General features: G+C 38.8%; 1 protein-coding gene across 4 annotated transcripts in view; it reads left to right on the forward strand.

The window, feature by feature from the left end:
* ZDHHC3 (zDHHC palmitoyltransferase 3) overlaps window positions 1-18,766 on the forward strand; it is an 87,737-nt gene extending 68,971 nt beyond the window's left edge. For 3 of the 4 annotated variants that reach the window (XM_073550079.1, XM_073550078.1, XM_073550080.1), the window contains exon 7: window positions 15,607-18,766. In XM_073550079.1, the coding sequence (XP_073406180.1) occupies window positions 15,607-15,861 (255 nt within the window). In that variant the 3' untranslated portion in view covers window positions 15,862-18,766. Of the gene's footprint in view, window positions 1-385; window positions 6,356-15,606 lie in introns of those variants that run through there. The other variant, XM_073550081.1, reaches the window with a different exon arrangement.
* The last annotated feature ends 3,320 nt before the right edge of the window (window positions 18,767-22,086 follow it).

The raw sequence follows: 22,086 nt of genomic DNA on the forward strand, positions 1-22,086 counted from the left end.
TCGATCTCACCACACTTATTCCATAATGTATTAATATTGAGATTGCGTTAGAAGAATGTTATGTGCACATAAGCTTGTGATGTCTGATGCTTCTGTAACATTTTATTCTTTTTTCTAAAACTATAATCCTCTTAAACATGTGTTTTATGACTGCTCTGTGGTGTTGGTGGCTTAGGTTTTTGATTAGAAGCATTTGATGAAGATGCAGAATTCCTAGAACTTACATACAATCTATCCATTACTTATCCCTCTGTTTTGGAGTTCTAAATGACTCCTCCACCTTGACCCATCTCATAGGACTACCAGAAACTCATAATCATTATATAGTCCTGTGACATCGAGCCATAGTCATCCATCTTTACTGAAAGTTTCTTTTTATTTTCAGGGAATAGAACAGTTGAAAAAGGAAGAGAGAAGATGGGCTAAAAAAACAAAATGGATGAACCTGAAGGCAGTATTTGGCCACCCGTTCTCAATAGCATGGCTTAGCCCCCTCGCTACACCAGACCAGGGAAAAGCAGATCCTTACCAGTATGTGGTATGAGGATTTCTGCGCCAGCTTTGCCGCACAGAAAGACACCACATTACTTTCATTTACCAGCTTGACATTGAATGTTTCACAAAAATACAACTCTATTTTTGAAATAGCCAAGAGGTCCTGCTGAGAAGAAGCCGCCAACATACAGCAGTTCTGTTTGCTCCTGTTTTCTGGAACCTTTGTTTCATTTGATTCTCTGATTTCTTCACAATAACACAATGATTGTCTCTCTTCTTTACTACTTCCAGCTCTGCTAACCAACCTGACTTGACTTTGTCTGCCATCATTTGCCATAGCTGACTGTGCCAACTAACCACTAACTTGTTCTGGGCCTAGTCATTAGGATGCATTGTCTCTGAGGAAAACTTGAATTGCAAATCTCGAAAATTTTGTGTTGATGGAAGATGAAGACACATGTAATCATAGAAGTTCTTATATGTAGTAGTATTATGAATCTGTAAAGTTCTCGGCCGTTTTTCAAGTAATTACATATCCCTTCTCTTGTGAGAAGACCATATTAGAAAAGGTTCTTTACAATGTCCACCACAGCTTGATAATGCATTTCACAACTGTGGGGGCAGGATTAATGGAGAGTCCATGTATAGCAGATGAACATCACAGTAGAATGTAGATTCACTGCAAATTAGGGATGTTTTTACATCAATTGGCTGTGATTGTGCAGTTTTCCAGGAAAATCCATGAGACCATTAACGATCAGTGTGAAAATTGCACCTATTTGCAGTAAAACTGCCTGTATCTGTGAATTTCAGGCATATTTTGTTGCAATCATGGTTATAGTTCAAAATGTATTATTCTGCCTGCTTCTTATCAAGTGTTTCTTTTATATCCAAGTATGCCATACAATATATATATATATATATATATATAGATATATAGATATATATATAGATGGTATATATACACTTTAAGAATTCTGTTACTTCTAAAATTTCATCATCCCTGTTGACGCATTGCGAGGGGGTTTTTAAAAAAGATGAGCAGTACAGACTTAAAATATATTATGTATAACATTTTCAATACACTCCATTTATCAGTTTTGCAGTCTTCACAAACTTCCGGTGAATTTGGTCGCTGACCTGATCTTGTTTTGTGCATACCTTTTCTGCCAGAGGGATATTTCATCATATAGTGTTGTCTATAGAGATTTGCTATTGCGCAAGCAACCCAACAATGTAGAAACTAATGAAAAGGTTACACATACACATTATACTGTAATCCATACAGCCCAACTTTTAGAATTCAGATTCCCTTTAAGAGTTAAGCCGTTTTCTGTCAGTAGGATCGTCTATAAGGGCATATAGGTCATATAAAGCTCAATGAAATGACACCTTCATATCTGTGAACCGATGTTTCATTCCAGAGAGATCCACGTTTTTCTTAATATGTAAATGAACAGCTAAGATCTATGGGCCAGACACTGATCTCGATGAGAATCTGCCTTCAGAGATTATTTTAAATGAATGTCGTCGTAACCAGTGTGAGACATGTAATGACTGACAGTCTGCTCTCCTGATCTATATGTCTCACATTGGTAACACCCCCTTTCATTTAAAATAAGCTCTGGAGGTAGATGCTCAGGTATATTTATGTACGGTCCATAGATCTTCACAGCTTATTTGCATACCAAGAAAAATGAAATCCACTTCAGTTAGAATATTTCATATGCTGACCTTAAAATGGCTCAAACCAGCATAATTTCATTATCATGGGCTACTCAGGCTTCAACTGAACCATCCAATAATATAATAAAATGGAGTTCCATACAGAAAATATATAAAAAATATCAATTTTATTACACAAAATATACATTTGTAATAATGGTAAAAAACCCTAATAACTGATACACGGGTCCATGGCATAAAAATAAAATGATGTCATGCAATAAAAGCACATAAAGAGCACATAAATTCTATTTATATATCACATACAATTAATTATATTCACACTTGATGAAGACATGCTCCCTCAGAAAAACGCCAACATGAATCCAAAATGCTATGGGAAAGACAAACCTCAGTATATATTGCAGCGTTATCTGAAAGACCCAGTTACATGCCAAAAAAAGTCAATTTAGTGCTTACCCATGAAGTGTGGTGTTGTAATGCCCGGGAGCCGCGTGCCGCATTATTACTTGATTATTACAAATGTATGTTTTGTGTAATAAAATTGATATTTTTTATATATTTTCTGTATGGAACTCCATTTTTTATATTATTGGATTGTTATCCGGAGTATACAAATTTTAGTCCTTTTATGATTTGGGTGATATTATTTGTGTATATTTATTTTGATTTTTATAATTATTTAGTACACCCATATTTTCTTGTTGGGAATTTATTCAGCTGTTCAACTGAACCATGTAGAGCTTCAAGATTGATCAAAAGGGACACTTGACAGCGAATTTCACACCCCAAAATTATTACACTCACATGTAGCTCTTTAAAGACAAGTCCAGCCAATACCTTTACGTGGCCAGTCCCTACTTCTGTTCTTGCGGAATCGGCATTATAATTGCTATGGAAATGGCTATGGTAGATCTGAAGCCTCTGTCACTCCAAGTCTATTCTCCACCCAGCATCACCTTGATGGCTGCGGTGCCTAAAGTCGCACAGCATAGAAGTTTTCATAAAACCAGTAGGAGGTGGCAAGGGGCAGGGAATAGAGCTTGAGTGACAGAGGCTTCAGATCTACTGTCTCATTTTCATATTAATTCAAACACATATAAATAGTATGAGGAGTGAAATCCGGATGACAGATTCCCTTCAATGAGCTTTAGACTTTAGGTATCATGTTATGTCACATGTCCAATAATGACAGTATGTCATATATCAGTTATTACCATGTCTTCTTACTGGAATTGTGCACTAATAGCTTTTTAGTGTGTTGCATACAAGTTTGTCAGAGACATGTAATCTATGTGCGTGCGTCTTTTCTTACGTATACCATAGCATATGGTCTTTACAGTGAGTTCACATGCCATTGGCATGCATGCAGTCCACTCTTTCATGCTCACTTTTACAAGTCATGCTGTTAAACATTTGCCATGGAGTATTAACAGATAAAACACTATTGATAGCGGTATAGCGGTACTTGTAGCTCCATCTGCATTTAAACTCTCCTTTTTGTACTTTTGCATCACTTGCCCTTTTTGTTCTTTTTTATGACTTCACTCTTTGAGATTTTCTATAGCTTCTTGTATTTCCTTGTCGTCCCCCCCCCCCGGTTTAGGCAGTATAATTTATGGGTGGCGCCTCTAGATTACTTTTTGTATGATCTTTGTCATAATTCCATGTGGTGTTTTTGTGTTGTGATTTTTCTTTTGAATGTAATGTAATGGTTTGTTGTGCCTGCGGAGCGCACTTTGTTGACATTTTGCCAGTCTTTGAAGCTAAACTTCCAAAGATACAAATGTAAGACTGAGACCAGCGGAGCCCTAATATTCTTATAAATTGACCCTTCTTAGAAATCTCACAAGAATATAATGGTTTGGATAAGGCTATTTACAGAATAGTTTGATACAAAAGAATCTTCCCATGATTTTTTGGTGCGCAAAAACACAGGGTATTACCATTCCAGCAGTGTGGATGAGACTCAGAAATCTCATGAATACTCTGCTTTTATTTTTTTTAACGCTGTGAAAATTAACCTGCTGTGCATTTTTAAATCTGCAGCATGCCAATTTTTTCTTGTGTTTAATAAGCGTTTTAATTGTGGATTTTCCCCATTGACTTGAATGAGATGCAGAAAATCCAAATGTAAAAAACACATGTAATCCGCACATGACTTTATCAATACTTATTTGAAATATTTTAATATTTAAAGTTCAACACGCCAAATAGAAACAAACTGCAGTGGAATAAAAGCTATTAAAATGTATGTAAAATTTACACTTAAAATGCAATGAAGAAAAAAACACCAATTACTTGATTTAACTAATTGATGCAGAAAATCTGCATAATCAAAAACGCACCAAATACTCATCATGGGAACCTGGCTTAAAAAAATTTCTTTTTGACTCCTGTTAACCCATTGTTTATCTATTAGCACTAAGTAAGATCTCATAGCCCATCAGGTATTCTCATACCAGCAAGCACTGAACTATAAGGCTGTGTTCCCACAATGAGTTTTTGGTGCGTTTTTGATGCCTATTTTTGTTGCATCTAAAATGCAGCATCTTACAGTTCCAGCACAGTGAATGAGATTTATAGAAATCTCATCACCACTGTGTTAGTGCGTTTCTGAAATGGAAGCGTATCCAAAACGCATATACCGTATTTTTGGACTATAAGACGCACTTTTATTGGGTAAAATGGGGGTGCGTCTTATAATCTGATTGTACTTACCAGGAGTGAGGTGGAAGCAGAAGTTGGGCGATTCTGCCTGCCCTGGGCTGGGAAGAGGGGGGTGTTCAGTGGTCCAAATCTGTAGGGCAATGATCTCAATCACATCCCTGGCTGGTGCGATAGGTTTGGTTGTGTGGAGGCTCCGCCAATATTTTGTGACAGGCCGGAGCCCCCGCATTTCCATTGCTGCAATGCGGTGGCTTTTGGGAAAATGGCCACCAGAGACCGCGCATGTGCAGATGAGATCTCGGCGACAAGATCTCAATGCTGAGATCTCAATCTGCACATGCGGCGTCTCCGGAGGCCACTGCATTGCAGCAATGAATGTGCGGGGGGCTTCGGGCTTTCGCAAAATGTCAATGAAGCCCGAGCACTGCCGCATCAGCCTGGGATGGAAGTTAGATCTACCTGGACTACCGAACAACTCCTGTGACCCCGCTCCACCAGTTCTGCCGATCCCCCCTCCTTCCCCCCCGGTAAGCTGAACTCGGGCTGTAAGACAGACCCCCATTTGACAAATTCATTTTTTTTCCTTCTGAAAATTGGGGGGGGGGCTTATAGTCCGAAAAATATGGTAATCCACATCTAAATATTAATTAAGTTTTGTCAAAGCCAAATGCCAGGAAGTATCAAAAACAAAGCATCTTTATTCAAAGCATGATACACCAAAAGGAGACAAAAAATGTAGCTTCAATAACGTGATAGACGCAATGAAAAAACATAAGCAACCTAATTTATAGCATGGGTGCAGAAAATTCTCTACATCAAAAATGCACCAAAAGCTCATTGTGGGAACATAACCTAAAGCTTGTTTTTAATTGACTGCAGAAATGAACATGCTTCAATTTCATACATCCAAGATATAAAAATTCAGACTTGCACACAGACTATTAATTACCCACAATACACTGCACGCCTATATGTAGATATTGCTTAGTTAATAGTTGGATTTGGCCCTGCTTTCAGATCCTTTAGTTCTCTCCTGCAGGACACCCTGAAGCTTCCCATCTGTATATAACTGCTTGACATCATACTCTATTTTGGTAAACCTAGTATTGAGGCGGAGTGGCGAAGGCTGCACATATCTGTGCTTCAGCGCATATGTTACACTTATTTTTCATACCACGTGTACAGCGATAAATATTTACATGTATATTCCACATTCCATTCCTAAAATTTTGCAGAATATTTTTTGAATTATTTTTGGGCAATAACTTATACCATGTGTCTTTTTTGCTTATTTAAAATACCGTTTTTAGAGATTGTAATGATCTGGGTTTCATGCTGGATATTCTAAAGGCCTCTATAACTGGGCTTCCCAAGTCTTAGGACTAAATGATTTTTTTTGTTTTCGGTTGAAATGTGAACTCTGCATCTCATTAAGCTCTGTACGGTATATGCTTCCATACTAAAAAGAAAAATGTTAATGCAATAAAACTTTTCATAGAAAGTAGGTGTGTGCCTTGTCTGTTGTGCATCCATTGCTACAGTTAGTATGCAGCCATGTTAACAGAAAAATATAAGTTTTGGGGGGAAAAAAACAATTGCAAGTAAAAATATGTTCTCTTGTTGACAGAATGAAGTCAATTGGCATCTGACTTTTTATCAAATTTTGCATAAATTAATCGTGCAAGTGAAAAATATGTAATAAATATCAGAAATATGTTTCTTTCTCCTCTACAAGCCACTTTTTTCTCCATCTGCATCCTGAACTCATTGTTCACTTTGAAAAAGTGCTAAAAATCCATCATGGAAAATCAAGACTGCCAGCTCATTGAGGTATCCAATGACATCTGCCTATGGATGTCAAAGGAGGAGGGATTAGCTAAATATACAGTACTTTGTATAGGAGGCCTTAAACAATGTGGATTAAACAATCTTATACCAAAATATGATTTATAAGACATGAACTCGGATATTAGACTTGATTGTTGGTATCTTTATTTTTCTGGGCAATATCAGTTGTGCCGCCCTTTTCTTTATTGTTTGAGGTATGTAGGAGACCTAGTAGCAGCTAGTTTTCACCCACTAGCCCAAAGATCACTGAAAACTTGCAATAGAGTGTCAGGCGAACCTCATGATGTTAATTTACAAAGATTCTGACCAGGGTCGACACACGGACCTGAGGTGGTGGCGCAGCAGTTTGGAACAAACATGCAACAGTAGGAACCGGACATCTGGTTATGCTTGGTTATAGACAAAGAAGCGAGGTCCCAGAACGAGGAGGGCAGATGAAGAGGATAATGGCAGGTCTGAAAGAGTAGACAGATATAGGTGACAGAATCGCTAAATGTAACCAGTCTATAATAGCAGTTTGTGATGTTCACGTCAGACAATTGGTTTAACCCGTAGAGAGCTAGCAGATGGTTAGCAAAGAGGTCTGAGGGGGTCTTAGAAATCATAAAGTGCAGTGTAGTAATTAGTTTCTGAATGTCAGTTCATAGTGTTTGCAACAAGCGATAGGTTAAACAGCTGGTCTTGGGGAGCAGGGAGCACTAGGCGCTAGATAGAGAATCACAAACGTCTCAGGATAGTTTAGCAACAGAAGAAGTTACGGTAGTTGAGTCCAAAACAGACACCAGCTGATGACAGAACTATTTTAACACTGAGAAAAGGGTGTGTCTATCTTGGATTTAAGAAGGAGATGATGTATGTTGGGTAACTTTTAAAACCCAACGTGGCATTATTCAAATGGCAGCCATATGGGAAGAGAGAAGACCACTGCCCAGCTGAGGCAGGTGCATAACAAAACCCCCCTTTAGGGTCTCCTCCTGAATAGTTATTAATAGAAGAAAATGGATGCTTAGCACGAAATCTCTTGCATAAGATTGGAGCGTTAATGTTCATTTTCGGCACCCAGCATGTCTCCTCAGGACCACATCCATTCTAGTTTATAAAGTAGAAGAGATTTCCATAAACCTTACAGTCCAGCTTTTAGTTGATCATATACTCTATGTCTGAATCAGAGGTAGAAGCAGAAACTTTCTTAAGGTTGAAGACCAGAGGATGTAGTAAAGAGACATTAAAGGCATTATGGATTTTTAGCTTTGGAAGTATGTGTAGATGGAAAATGGCAAGATTAATTTGCTGAATACTTTGAAATGAATCGATGAACTTAGGAGTTAACTTTTTGCAACAAGTGTTTAAAGAGATGTTTTAGGTGGAAAGCCAAACCTTTTTGGGAACAGGTCGACGGTACATATCAGCACTTTGCTTTATTTGCAGACAATTGCGCCTTAGACCAGAAATTATTTATGTCCTGAGAGACGGATGTTCACAGCTAGAATTAGACTTTTAGGAGCAATAGGCAGATGTATACAAGGTTCTCTACCATACTCTGTAACAAGTGGAGACGACTCTGAAACTGAATTGTTGAAGGTCAGTTCAGCCCAAGGAAGCAAATCCAGCCAATTATCTTGATGGGAGTTGGAGAAAATTAATAAATATTGCTCCACTGATTGATTCATTCTCTCAATCTTCACATTACTTTGGAGATAAGCTGCAAAGTCCAAAGAGTTTTTTGAATTCTTGCAGAGCTCGCTCCAGAATCTGGAAAAAATTGCACACCACATTCAGAGGCTATGCAAGCTGTGAGACTGTGGAACTGGAAATTATTTTTGTAAAACACCATGCCAAACTGTACAGAAGATGAAAGTCCTGATAATGGAAATAAATTAAGCATCTTGGAGACACGGTCCACTACAACCCAGCGAATCCTTGCGCCTCGAGAAGATCTGTATGTACCAAAGTCCTTGGAAATCTCGGACCAGGCAGGGGCTGAAAAGGGCAGACAGGAGCTTAATGTGAGGGTCTAATCTGCACAATAGGAGCAAGATGCTATGAATTCTTTGAAATATTGTAATATTTGGATCACCAGTAGAAACGATAAAGCAGTTCAGTAGTTTGTTTAACATATGGTCGACTAGAGACCAGAGAAGAATGGTCCCAAGATGAGACTTTCCGGTGGAGTGCTTTTGAGACCAGAAAACGACCTTTAGTTGGAGAATTGAAATGGGCAGAGATGGCAGTCTGCATTCTTTCAGGTTAAATTACATGTGAGGGCACATCTTCAGATGCATCACATACGTCAATGGATCTGGTTAGGGCATCAGCTCTGTCGTTATTCTGGGCAGGACAGTAGGTGAGGAGAAATTCAAACCTTGAGAAGAGAGACCACCAAGTTTGTTGTGGATTCAGCCTACAGGCTGACTTTAGATATTCCAAAATAGATGGTCACTTGGAAATTAACCATAAAATTATCCCTTGAAGAATGTTAACACTTTTTTGAAGGAGCTAAGAGAACACAGTCACCTATGGAATAACTTCCTTGCAGGGGATAATCTCTTGTAGAAGAATCTGCAGAGATAATTTCTAGATCTAGAAGAATTTTGTGAGAGAACTGCTCTTACACCAATGGCAGATGCATCTACTGCAAGGAAAAAACATCTGTTGATATCAGGATTTTGTAGGAAAGGAGATGTGGACAGCTTAATCTGACCGGTACAGAGAATTAAAGCTATAGTAGGAGCAACTGTTTGACAGTAGTTTTTATTCAACAGGCAGTAACAATTTGTAAAGCCAAGGAAGGGTTGGAGGTTTTGAGACCAAACGGTTGCGGCAAATCTAAAACAGCAGAATCTATTTTCTGGGTCTACACAGTGACATGTAAAAGTTTGGAGACCCCTGGTCAAAACTACTGTTATTGTAAACATTTATTATATATATATATATATATATATATATATATATATATATATATACAGGTGCATCTCACAAAATTAGAATATCATCAAAAAGTTACTTTATTTCCATTCTTCAATACGAAAAGTAAAACTCATATATTAGAGTCATTACAAATAGAGTGATGTATTTCAAGTGTTCATTTCTGTTAATGTTGATGATTATAGCTTACAGCCAATGAAAACCTAAAAGTCATTATGTCTGTAAATTAAAATACCGTACTTTATAACGCCAGCTTGAAAAAATGATTTTCAAATCTGGAATATTGGCCTACTGAAATGTATATTCAGTAAATGCACTCAATATTTGGTCGGGTCTCCTTTTGCATCAATTACTGCAGCAATGCAGCGTGGCATGAAGGCGATCAGTCTGTGGCACTGCTGAGGTGTTATGGAAGCCCAGGTTGCTTTGATAGTAGCCTTCAGCTCGTCTGCATTGTTAGGTCTGGTGTCTCATCTTCCTCTTGAGAATACCCCATAGATTATCTATGGGGTTAAGATTAGGCATGTTTGCTGGCCAATCAAGCTCAGTGATACTGTTGTTTTTAAATCATGTATTGGTACTTTTGGTGGTGTGCACAGGTGCCAAATCCTGCTGGAGAATTAAATTTCTATCTCCAAAAATTGTCAGCAGAAGGAGGTATGAAGTGCTCTAAAATTTCCTGGTAGACGACTGTGCTGACTTTGGTCTTGATAAAACACAGTGTATCTATATCAGAAGATGACATAGCTCCCCAAGCCATCACTGATTGTGGAGACTTCACACTAGACCTCAAGCAGCTTGGATTGTGTGCCTCTCCACTCTTCCTCCAGATTCTGGGACCTTGATTTCCAAGGTCTAGTGTGAAGTGTCCACAATCAATGATCGTTTCGGGAGCCATGTCATCTGCTGGTGTAGGTCATCTGTGTTTTATCAAGACCAAAGTCAACCCAAAACATCCAAATGACCCTGATGAAAAGTTCAAACACCCCATTTCTTAATACCGTGTATTGCCCCTTCTAACATCAATGACAGCTTGAAGTCTTTTGTGGTAGTTGTCGATGAGGTTCTTTATTTTCTCAGATGGTAAAGTTGCTCACTCTTGGCAAAAAGACTCCACTTCCTGTAAATTTCTGGGCTGTCTAGCATGAACTGCACGCTTGAGATCTCCCCAGAGTGGTTCAATGATATTGAGGTCAGATACTGACATGGCCACTCCAGAACCTTCACTTTGTTCTGCTATAGCCAATGATAGTTTGACTTGGCCTTGTGTTTTTGATCGTTGTCATGTTGGAATCTTCAAGTACGTCCCATGCGCAGCTTCCGGGCTGATGACTGCAAATTTTCCTCCAGTATTTGCTGATAACATTCTGCATTCATCTTCATCAATTGAAATTACCTTGTTCCCGAAGTTTTGAGGCTTTTCTCTGTGCTGTTTTGAGTATTATAGGCGAGATACTTTGTGGCATTTGCGCAGTAATGGCTTCTGGTGACTCGAGAATATAGCCCATTTTTTTTTCAACTGCCTCCTTATTGTGCATCTTGAAACAGCCACACCGCCAGTTTTCAGAGAGTCCAGTATTTGAGCTGACGTTATTTGTGGGGTTTTTTCTTTGCATCCCGAACAATTTTCCAGGCAGTTGTAGATGAAATTTTTGTTGGTCTACCTGACCGTAGTATTGTTTTTGCAGAGCCCCTGATTTTCCATTTGTTAATCACAGTTTGAACACTGCTGACTGGCATTATGAATTCCTTGGATATTTTGTTGTATCCCTTTCCTGTTTTATACAGTTCAGCTACCTTTTCCAGTAGATCCGTTGACAATTCTTTTGCTTTCCACATGACTCACAATCCAGAAACGTCAGTGGCTGGATGAAAGATGCAAGAGTCTGTCTGGATCCTAGAAACTCATTCAGCTCTTATGCACACACACTGATTACAAGCAAACAGGTCACAGGTTAGGATGTTACCTTTAGTAGTATTCAAACCCATTTGTGTCAACTTCTGTGCCTTTTTATAAGGCCAAAATCACCAGGGTATGTGAACTTTTGATCAGGGTCATTTGGATGTTTTGGGTTGTCATTATGATTTAAAAAGAAAAAACACTAATTTGACAATAAACCATGCTCCACTAACCATGAGTGGAGAAAAAGTTTTAGTGTTATCATTTATAATCTCTGAAAAAAAGGCCAAGAAAGGAAAAATTCTGCCAGGGTATGTAAACTTTAGTAACTGTTCACAATAACAGTAATTCTGACCAGGGGTGCCCAAAACTTTTACATACAACCGTGTCACACAGTTTACTAAGTGCAGCCATTATGACACAATCGGAGATTTTAGATTTAGCATGAAGCAGAGTCGAGAAAGCTAACCCTGCACACACCAGACTCTGTATATACAATGGCTATATATACTGAGATGCTTATCCAGAAAGGGGCAGATTTGGACGAGGAGACTGCTGTGTCTGAGCAACAATACGCTCCTGGTGCATCTGTCACACATGCAGGTGGCACATGGCAATCGTGAACCCACTGTGCCACAGGATGGCTTTATCTAGCGTAGCTAAGCGGCTACCTGGTTTTCACTGCATCTCTTTATGGTGGAGTCAGACTTAAACTGCATGGAGCCGTCAGGTACCCCTGCTAGGCACTGCAGCTGCTGACCCCGGGGGACAGGATCGCAGATACGGGCTAGACTCGGAGTAACTGGCAGACAGGATTCGGACTCAGTTCAGACTATACACAGGTTCTTGATCCTCCGGCAGAATGGATACTGACATGGAGTCACAGATAGGTCTGGGTATTTAACAATGGCAGCTAAACACAGTACTGTCTTAACACTCAGACACAGAGTTGTGTCCTTCTACACTTTAAGAGGCCTACGGAGATGAGGTCACTGAGACACACAAGCTGACTAATAAAACTTGACTTGGAGCACAAGAAAAGGCCATAGGGGAAGGGAGCGGAGCCCTGCTCAACTGAGACAGGTGCTTAACATCGAGTCTGCAAAAGTAAAAACTGGTGCACAATAGAAGCCATATAATGGTCATAAATAGTGTTGTTCCTCTCGTGTGCACATAACATTTTATTCTGAACAATCACCTGAAATGACAAGTACACTTTAATTGTCCTGTTACAATATTTTCATCATTTTCTTGAATGTGTCTTGATTCTTCATTGCGTGATGTTTTATAAAGATGGATTTTTGGTCTCCTTTCTTAATACATTTTGTAGGTTTTTAGTGTTACTTGTAGGGGATTTTCACTGTTTAGGCACATCAGGGGCTCTCCAAACACAATACGGTGTTCGCTAATTGTTCCAGCAAATTTTTTCATTCAAAAAGTCAAATGGCACTCCTTACCATCCGAGCTCTGCCATGCGCCCAAACAGTGGTTTTCCCCCACATGTGGGGTATCGGTATGCTCAGAAGAAATTTCCCAAAGAATTTTGGGGGCCATTTTTTCCTGTTACCCTTGTAGAAGTTAAAAAAAAAATTGTGTCTAAGTAAAATCTTTGTGAAAAAAGTTAAATGTTCATTTTTTTTTTTTTACACATTCCTAAAATTCCTGTGAAGCATCTGAAGGGTTAGTAAACCTTTTGAATGTGGTTTTGAGCACATTGAGGGGTGCAGTTTTTAGAATGGTGTCATTTTTGGGTATTTTCTGTCATGTAGACCCCTCAAAGTGACTTCAAATGTAATGTGGTCCCTACAAAATGATTTTATGAATTTTGTTGGAAAAATGAGAATTTGCTGGTCAAATTTTAACCCTTATAACTTCTTAACAAAATAAAAATTTTGGGAATTTGGGAAATGTTATTTATTAGCTATTTTGTGTGACATATCTCTCTAATTTAGGGTATAAGAATTTAAAGTTTGAAAATTGCTAAATTTTTCATATTTCCGCAAAATTTCCTTTTTTTTTTCACAATTAAATGCATGTCATATTGAAAATTTTTTACCACTGTCATGAAGTACAATATGTCAGGAAAAAACAATGTCAGAATCAGTAGAATACATTCACGCGTTCCAAAGTTATTACAACATAAATTGGTCAGAATTGTTAAAATTGTCCTGGTCATTATTGTGCAAACCACCTTTGGGGGTAAAGAGGTTAAAGAATACTTGAAAACTAATTATTTTGTAATCCCTATTGCCAAGTGACCCCTATCCTGTACATTTGATATTCAGTCTGACATATGAATTAAAATTAGGTCTAGAAGGACCCCCTCTTGTTTGGTCCTGCAGTTGTGAAATTGTCTTTCATAGTTGTCAAAAACCTGTTTCATTTGCTGGTTCTGCAGGTTTCTGCTCCCCAATTTATATCAGGGTTGTTGAAGTCCTCCATATTAATGAATTCTCTCTAATTTTCACAGTCCGGCCATACTGACACATGTACTGATACCCCCTCATCTGCCAACTTTGCAAGCTTGTTTGGGTGTTCGAGATCGGGACTAGCCTCCCTCGCACTCTTCCCTCAACCCCACCTTCTGTCTGCAACCCAACTAGCTGCCTCACTGCCCTGAAGCTCCATACTCCGATCCTCCCCCACATCTACCTCAGTGAGCAGCAAACTCCTTTCTATATTGTCAATGGATCTCGGTTTTTCCCGCTGTACATTTAGATCCATTACCTGGGCTTCCAAATATACAATGTTCACACATCTTGCACAACAGAATGCATCCTCAAACGGCTGTTCAAGAATTGGGTACATGTGGCAAGACCTACACTGGATGGCATTGTCAATTAAGGAGCTCATTTTCCTAATGGGGATTATACAAAGAAATATAAATAAGCAAACAAGTAAATACAAACAGTGATTCAGTACCCGTAAGGCTGAGTTCACACGTGGCGTTTTTTCGCGTTTCCGCGGCGGTTTTAACCGCGCGATTTTGCCGTGAAAAATAAGCATCCCATGCATTCCTATGGGATTCCACAATGCTGTGCTAATGCGGTTTTTACCGCGGCGGAAACGCTTCACGGTAAAAAACAGCATGCTCATTAATTTAGCGGAATCGAGGTGATCCCGCACCCATAGGAATGCATTGTTCTGCTTACTTTCCGCATGTGGCTGTGCACACCATGCGAAAAGTAAGCAGAACATTTGCGGATGGTACCCACGGTCCGGAGGAGAGGAGACTGTCCTCTGGGCTTTGGGTACCATATCCCTGTAAAAAATAGAATTTAAAATTAAAAATATTGTTATTCTCACCTTCCGACGTCCCACGCAGCCTTCCCGCCTCTCTCCACGCTCCCGGTCCCAGTAAGCCTTTGCGAGCGATGACGTCCGTTCTCGCGGGATCGCGAAGTCTCACGGTCATTCGCGCGACGTCATCGCGGTAATTGTCGCAAAGGATTACTGGGACCGGGAGCGTGGAGAGAGGTGGGAAGGCTGCGCGGGATGTCGGAAGGTGAGAATAACAATATTTTTTTTTTAATTATTTTTTACATTCTATCTTTTACTATTGATGCCGCATAGGCGGCCTCAATAGTAAAAAGTTGGTCACACTCGTCAAACTATGTTTGACGAGTGTGACCAACCTGTCAATCAGTTCTCCAAGCGATGCTCCAGATCGCTTGGAAAACGCTAGCAATTCTCCAAGCTAATTAAGCTTGCAAAATGCTAGTTTTTCCGAGGGAAAATCGCGCGAATTTAAAATGCAATTTTCCCGCGGAATGGAATTCCGGAATTCTCGCGGTAATTTCCGCAAGAGTTCCGCTACGTGTGAACCCAGCCTTACTCCCTCCTAAACGCCCTTAATCCAAAATCACTGAATCACAAGTTGCACACTTAAGGCAAATCACACTTAAAAACAAATAACTCTCAAGCCATTTCAGCATGACTTTTGCATAAGCGAAAACTACCATGCACTCATTTATCTCCATCCTAAAGGACTTTGGCAACACTTAGATGACTTCGATTTCTTTGTTCTTCTCCATTGTGCTTTTGCTAATTTTGATATTGTCCACCTTTTTCTATCTCCTCAGGGAATTGAACGACTGAAGAAGGAAAATCCAACTTGGGTGAAGACTAGTAGTTGGGATGGAATGAAACAAGCTTTTGGTGGCAGTTTCTCTCCTGCATGGTTCAGTCCTTTCTCAGGGACTCTCTATCATCAGGTGCCAACAGACATTGAAACTGGTCAAGGAGGAAAGGACAGTGAAATAGTGACAGGCAGGTTGGAGGGACACGTTGAGGTCATTGAAATAAGAGGTGGAATCGGTCACTGTGCTAATTCATGAAATCCAAAAACATCTTTAAAAAGAAACCAAGATGGAAATATGTTGATTAATGTAACCATCGAGAATCAGCAGTGAATGTCAGCTCTTCTATTTCAGTCAACACATTAATATGTTGAGATGTTTTCATTAGTTTTATCTTACATTTCTCACAACCCCAAGACATGTTTTGCTCTACATTTTCCTACACCAACTCAAAACCTCATGCTATTTTTCTATTTTATATATATCAAATATAATGTTGTACATGTGGTCCATCAAATGACTCGTTCACCTGAAGGTGTCTGTCGTACAGTGACGTGAAACGTCTTTACATGACGTTAGAACTGGATCCGTCTCTTTGACATTGGGTTTGCCATCTATTACTTGGCAAGGCCTTCATAGTCAGTGCTAATATACCTCTATTGTTTGCCTTTTCATACATGAAAAACATCATTATTCTGTCATCTGCATCTAATAGTGTTGTCAATAGATAAATTATCATGCGCAATATCTAACAATCATTGACAAATGAAAATAGGATTTTAATGGGGGAAAAATAAAAGATATTAAAAATAATAATTTTATACTCCATTATTAAAACTAACAGAAAAATGAGAGTAGATGATTTTCCATTAACCAAGAGAAGTTCTATGTAAGTTCTATTATAGGTGTCGGAGTAACATATAAACTTCAGAAACCAGCACAGGTTCCTGATTAATATGAATTTCATAAGTTAAAGGGTTGTTCCATAAATGGCAAATTATATTTGGATAGGTGATTACTTGCTGATCGCTGGGGGTCCTTCTGCAGAGACAGTAATCAATCTTCTTCTTGATATATTTTTTGACTTAGGTTTGCAGATTGTTTTATTTTTATGAATCTCTTTTAAAAATAACAAAATTTTTCTCTGTGTTCCTGATGTAACCGTCGTAAAGACTTTTCACTAATATATATTTAAGTGCGTCAATTCTTTGTAAATGATGGAGTGCGGCTCTTTCAGTTAGGTTTTTCTTTACTATACTTGCACATTTCACACATTTTCTAATTAGCATTTTTGCAGTCCTATGGGACACTGTTCTCAAAGGCAGAAAGCAGCAGTTAATCACTTCATTTCTCAGCATACATTGCCACCTAGTGGCCAATGCAAGTATCAGTGGTCACCCGTCACTACAGTTTTACGAATAACGTTATTTCTTATATTTAGAGAGAAAATGTTTACTGAATGTGTCTGAAAAACTGGAATCGTTGAAAATTTATGTTTTACCAGTTAAATCTTCCTGATAAATACTTTTATACCCTGCCAATTCTTAACCCCTTTCTGTCGTTCGGCGTAATAGTACGCCCACGTCAGAATCCCTCTCTTTGATGTTGACTCCGACTCTGAGCCCACATCTTTCCAGGCACATGTCAGCTGTTTTGAACAGCTGACATGTGCCTCTAACAGCCACAGATGGAATTGTGATCCACCCACGGCTGATAACCGCCACTGTCAGTCTCTGACAGAGGCTTTTAACTTGCACTTCCGGTAAGTGCGGCGTATATCCCGCCCATTGGGTCATTGCAATAACGGGCGACTAAAATATCATATCTACACCAAAATGGTATCAATAAAAAAGGGCAGATAGGTGCGCAAAAAAATAAGCCCTCACCCAACCTGAGATCACGAAAAATGCTACAGGTCTCGGAATATGGATTTTTTTGTTTTGTTTTGTTTTTAACCAAAGTTTGGATTTTTTTTCACCACTTAAATAAAAAAGAACTTAGACATGTTTGGTGTCTATGAAGTCATAATGACCTGGAAAATCATAGTGGTAGGCCAAATTTAGCATTTAGCGAACATGGTAAAAAAAAAAAACACAAGTGTGGGATTGCACTTTTATTTGCAATTTCACCGTACTTGGAATTTTTTTCCCGTTTTACATTACACGATATTTTAAAACCAACCATGTCATTCAAAACTACATACTTTTCCAGCAAAAAACAAGCCCTCACATGGCCATTTTCACCGAAAAATAAAAAGTTTTGGCACTGGGAAGAAGGGGAGCAAAAAATGAAAACGCAAAAATGAAAATATCTCCGGTCTGTAAGGGGTTAAAGGGGTACTTCCATGGTGGCAAGAATAGCATATATCTAGAATATAACACTTGCAGGGTTCTGTATTGGGCCCCCTACTATGTAATATATTTATTAATGATCTAGTGGATGGCTTACACAGTAAAATATCAGTATTTGCAGATGATACAAAACTATGTAAGGTAGTTAGCACAAAGGAGGATAGTTTGCCACTACAGACAGATTTGAGTAAATTGGAGAATTGGGCTGAAAAATGGCAAATGAGGTTTAACACAGATAAGTGTAAGGTTATGCACATGGGAAGGAGAAACAGATGCTACAGTTACTTACTAAATGGGAAACTGCTGGGGAAATCAGACATGGAAAAAGACTTAGACATCTTAGTCAATAAGAAGCTAAATTGGAGTGCCCAGTGTCAGGCAGCTGCCACCAAAGCAAATAGGGTCATGGGATGCATTAGAAGAGGTCTGGGGACACGAGATGAAAACATAATTCTCCCTCTATACAAATCACTCATCAGACCACACTTGGAGTATTGTGTGCAATTTTGGATGCCGGTGCTCAAGAAAGACTTTACTGAACTTGAAAGGGTTCAAAGGCGGGCTACTAAAATGATAAATGGAGTTGGTTCACTACAATACCCAGAAAGGTTATCAAAATTAGGTCTATTTACTCTAGAAAAGAGAAGACTTAGGGGAGACCTAATATATATGTGCAAGTATATCAGAGGGCAATACAGAGATCTCTCCAATGAACTGTTTGTACCAAGGACTGTGACAAGAACAAGGGGGCATTCTCTTCGTTTGGAGGAAAGACAATTTCTGCACCAGCATAGAAGAGGGTTCTTCACGGTAAGAGCAGTGAGGCTCTGGAATTCTCTTCCTGAGGAAGTGGTGATGGCCAACTCACTGAATGAATTTAAGAAAGGAATGGATGCTTTTCTTGTGAGTAACAGTATAGAAGGTTATGAATAACAGAATATTATAGGTAGATGGTTGACCCAGCTTAGGGGAAGGAATTTTTTTCCCAATGGAGAAAATTGGCTTCTACTCTGTGGGTTTTTTGCCTTCCCCTGGATCAACAATGCAGAACAGCTGCACTAAAAATAGGCTGAACTAGATGGACATAAGGTCTTCCTTCAGCCTTCAAAATTATGTTACTATGTATGTATGTTACTGATGGGCAAGACTACCAAGTCCCAGCCTCCATTACATGAATCATTTCACTGCAGCGTGGATGGCGGCAAACGCTGCTGTGCTAGTGATTATTGGCCAACGGAACCACAGTTATTTCATTGAAGCGATCAATGTGTTCCTAGTGATTTGCCATATCACTAAAACATGGGAATACCTGCAGATAAAAATTACAACATGAAGTCAATGGCTATAAGCCTCAAGTTTCTTTTTTTTAATTGAGGCATTTTTTGAGACACAGCTGCTCCGTGTTCATGAATAAACTGTGAGAACCCCCTTCTTTTTGTTTAGCTAAATCTATTTCTTAAAAGGCAGCAAACTAATAAGTAGTAATTTTCCTCGCTCACATGTCCAATTTTCATATACAGTACATGACACGGCCACGATCTTCCCTGTTGTCTGATTTGTGGATCAAACTAATACATTTCAATGAATGGGCCCGTGATGTGAATGGGCAGCGCACGGATACCTCTTGTGTTGTCCAGATGAAACTTGGACATGTCAATTTGTCCTTGGTTGACAATGTTACTTTGGGCATGGAGAATGTGTGCAATCTTCTTGAAGTGGTTGTCTCATCTCCATGTTATAGATGAGTGGTCTCCAACTGTGACATGTGCGGAGAGGCATAGAGTGAATTGTATTTTCACCAGTGCTGGCAAGTCCCAAGTTGGAGACCCCTGTTATAGATGATCCCCCCATGTAACCAGACCAGAGAAACACTAAAATAATATCCTTATCAAATTATAAGGAAATATTTTTAGGTTGCAAAATCCTTTGCTATCATCATTTTTCCTATTGTACATTGGACTAAAGCTAAATTATGCCAAAGATTCGATTAACCCTTAACCAAATAAACTGCATTCATGAATGTACATACAATGAATACCAGTGACAGTATGTACATACATTAAGGGTGACTTTTTGGAGCTGAATTTCTTTAAAAACTACAAGGAATTTTAAAACCGCCATGTTTTTGTTGGAGAGTTTCTGTAGCATTTAGCCGTTTCACTTTGTCCAACTAGTTTTAATTTTTAACTAATTTTAAAAAGAGAATCATAAAATGCAGCTTTCAAATGATCCTTCAATTTACTGAAAACATAGATTTATTCAAAACCTATATCACCTATGTGAAAAGGAAATAATTACCCCTATGCATAATAACTGGTAACAATTGCAGTCAAACATTTTTGATAACTTCTGTTGAGTCTTTTAAGTTATGGGGGAAGGAATTTGGCCAACCCTTCTTTGCTAAATTATTTTAATTATCCTATGGTGGAATTTTTTGAAAAATTACTGGTAGCTGTCTATTTAGACACATTTTCCTTCAGGATTTACTGATACCGCGAAGAATTCATGGTTCCTTCAGTTATGACAAGTAATCCTGGTCCTACAGAAGCAAAAGAGCCCTGCACCATCTAACTACCACCTACATTGTTGGTGTTATGTTCTTATGGTGGAACTATGTGTTTGCTTTATATCAGATTTAATGGGACCAAGGTCTTCCAAAAAGTTTCACCTTTGACTCATGAGTCCACAGAATATTGTACCAAAAGATTTAGGAGTCATCTAGATCCTTCTTAAAAAAACCGAGATGAGCCTTTGTGTTTTTTGCAAGCTGTGGTTACTATGAAACTTTTTCAATGGATGTCATTTTTGACCCGTATCTTTCTAGTTGTGGAATTTTGTGATTAGGCCTTAATTGAGGCCAGTTAGTACTGAAGTTACTTAGATGTTCATCTGGTTTCTTTTGGGACCTCCTGGATAAGTCATCAATGTGCTTTTGCTGAAATTCTGGTAATATGGCCTATCCTGGTAATATGGCCTATCCTGGGAAAATTTACCACTGCTTCAGGTTTCCTCTATTTGTGGATTGTGCCTCTTACTGTGGTTCACTACAATTCCAGGAACTAAATGACGGCTTTGTAACTCTTTGCAGACTGATAGATTTTCATTACTTTGTTTTGTCTCTGTACTTGAATCTCTTTATAACAGGGCATCAGGTTCAGCTTAATTGGTGTGAAGATTCAGCCTGGTCTGGCAGTCATCATGGCTGACTGTGACTACTGAATTGTCAATTGAATTTTCTTAACTGGTTGATTTAGTAGCTACGGGACTATTCACTATTCTCATAGGGCCAGATAGGGCTGAACAACATATATATATTCTTAATAAATTAAATAATCATTTAAAAATAGCATTTCGTGCTTACTTGGGTTATCTTTATTCAAGTAGTTTGATGATCTGAAATATTTAAGTGTGGCAAAATCTGAAGAAGCAGGAAAGGGGCAAATGCTTTTTCTCAGCAGTTGTAGTCCGATTTAATACCTAGTAAATATTAATACAAATAACCAAAAAAATAGAGTTCCATACAAAAGATAATAAAAAATACAATTTTATTATACCATATGTTGTACAAAGCACATAAGCCATGATAATGTAATGTCACTTGGAAAGTGACTCCCCTCATCGGGACTTCCATCAGCAGCAAATGAGTTTATGATATTCTTGGCCTCCACTTTTTTTCTGCCTTTTTTTTCGCTCCCCTAACTTGTGTTTTAATATTTGCTTCATTTTGCTCTTCTTTTCCATCCTTAACAACAAATCAAAGTTGATACAGGTCCAGCAAGGTCTATGTCTCGCACCCTGGTAGTTATTCCAATGCACAAAGATGTACATTAGAGAGATTGTCCAGGCTTAGGATATTGATGATTACCTATCCTTAGGATAGGTCATCAATATCAGACTGGTAGGGGTCTGTCACCCCCATCGATTAGCTGTTTTCAAGTCCAGCAGAGGTCAGAAATAAACACTGAATAGAACTGAACAGCTTTGTTCATTGTGTGGTTGCCATTGTCAAATGCTGTAGCTCTTCCACCATGGAAGTGAAGCTGAGCTGCAGTTCTCGGCAATGACCACTACGCAGTGAATGAACCTGTGCTGTTCTGTCTCTGTTGATTGTTTACACCCAGCTGCCACTGGA

Source organism: Dendrobates tinctorius, unplaced genomic scaffold (genome assembly GCF_039654945.1).
Source record: "Dendrobates tinctorius isolate UK_male_01 unplaced genomic scaffold, ASM3965494v1 ptg000162l, whole genome shotgun sequence".
Taxonomy (NCBI): domain Eukaryota; kingdom Metazoa; phylum Chordata; class Amphibia; order Anura; family Dendrobatidae; genus Dendrobates; species Dendrobates tinctorius.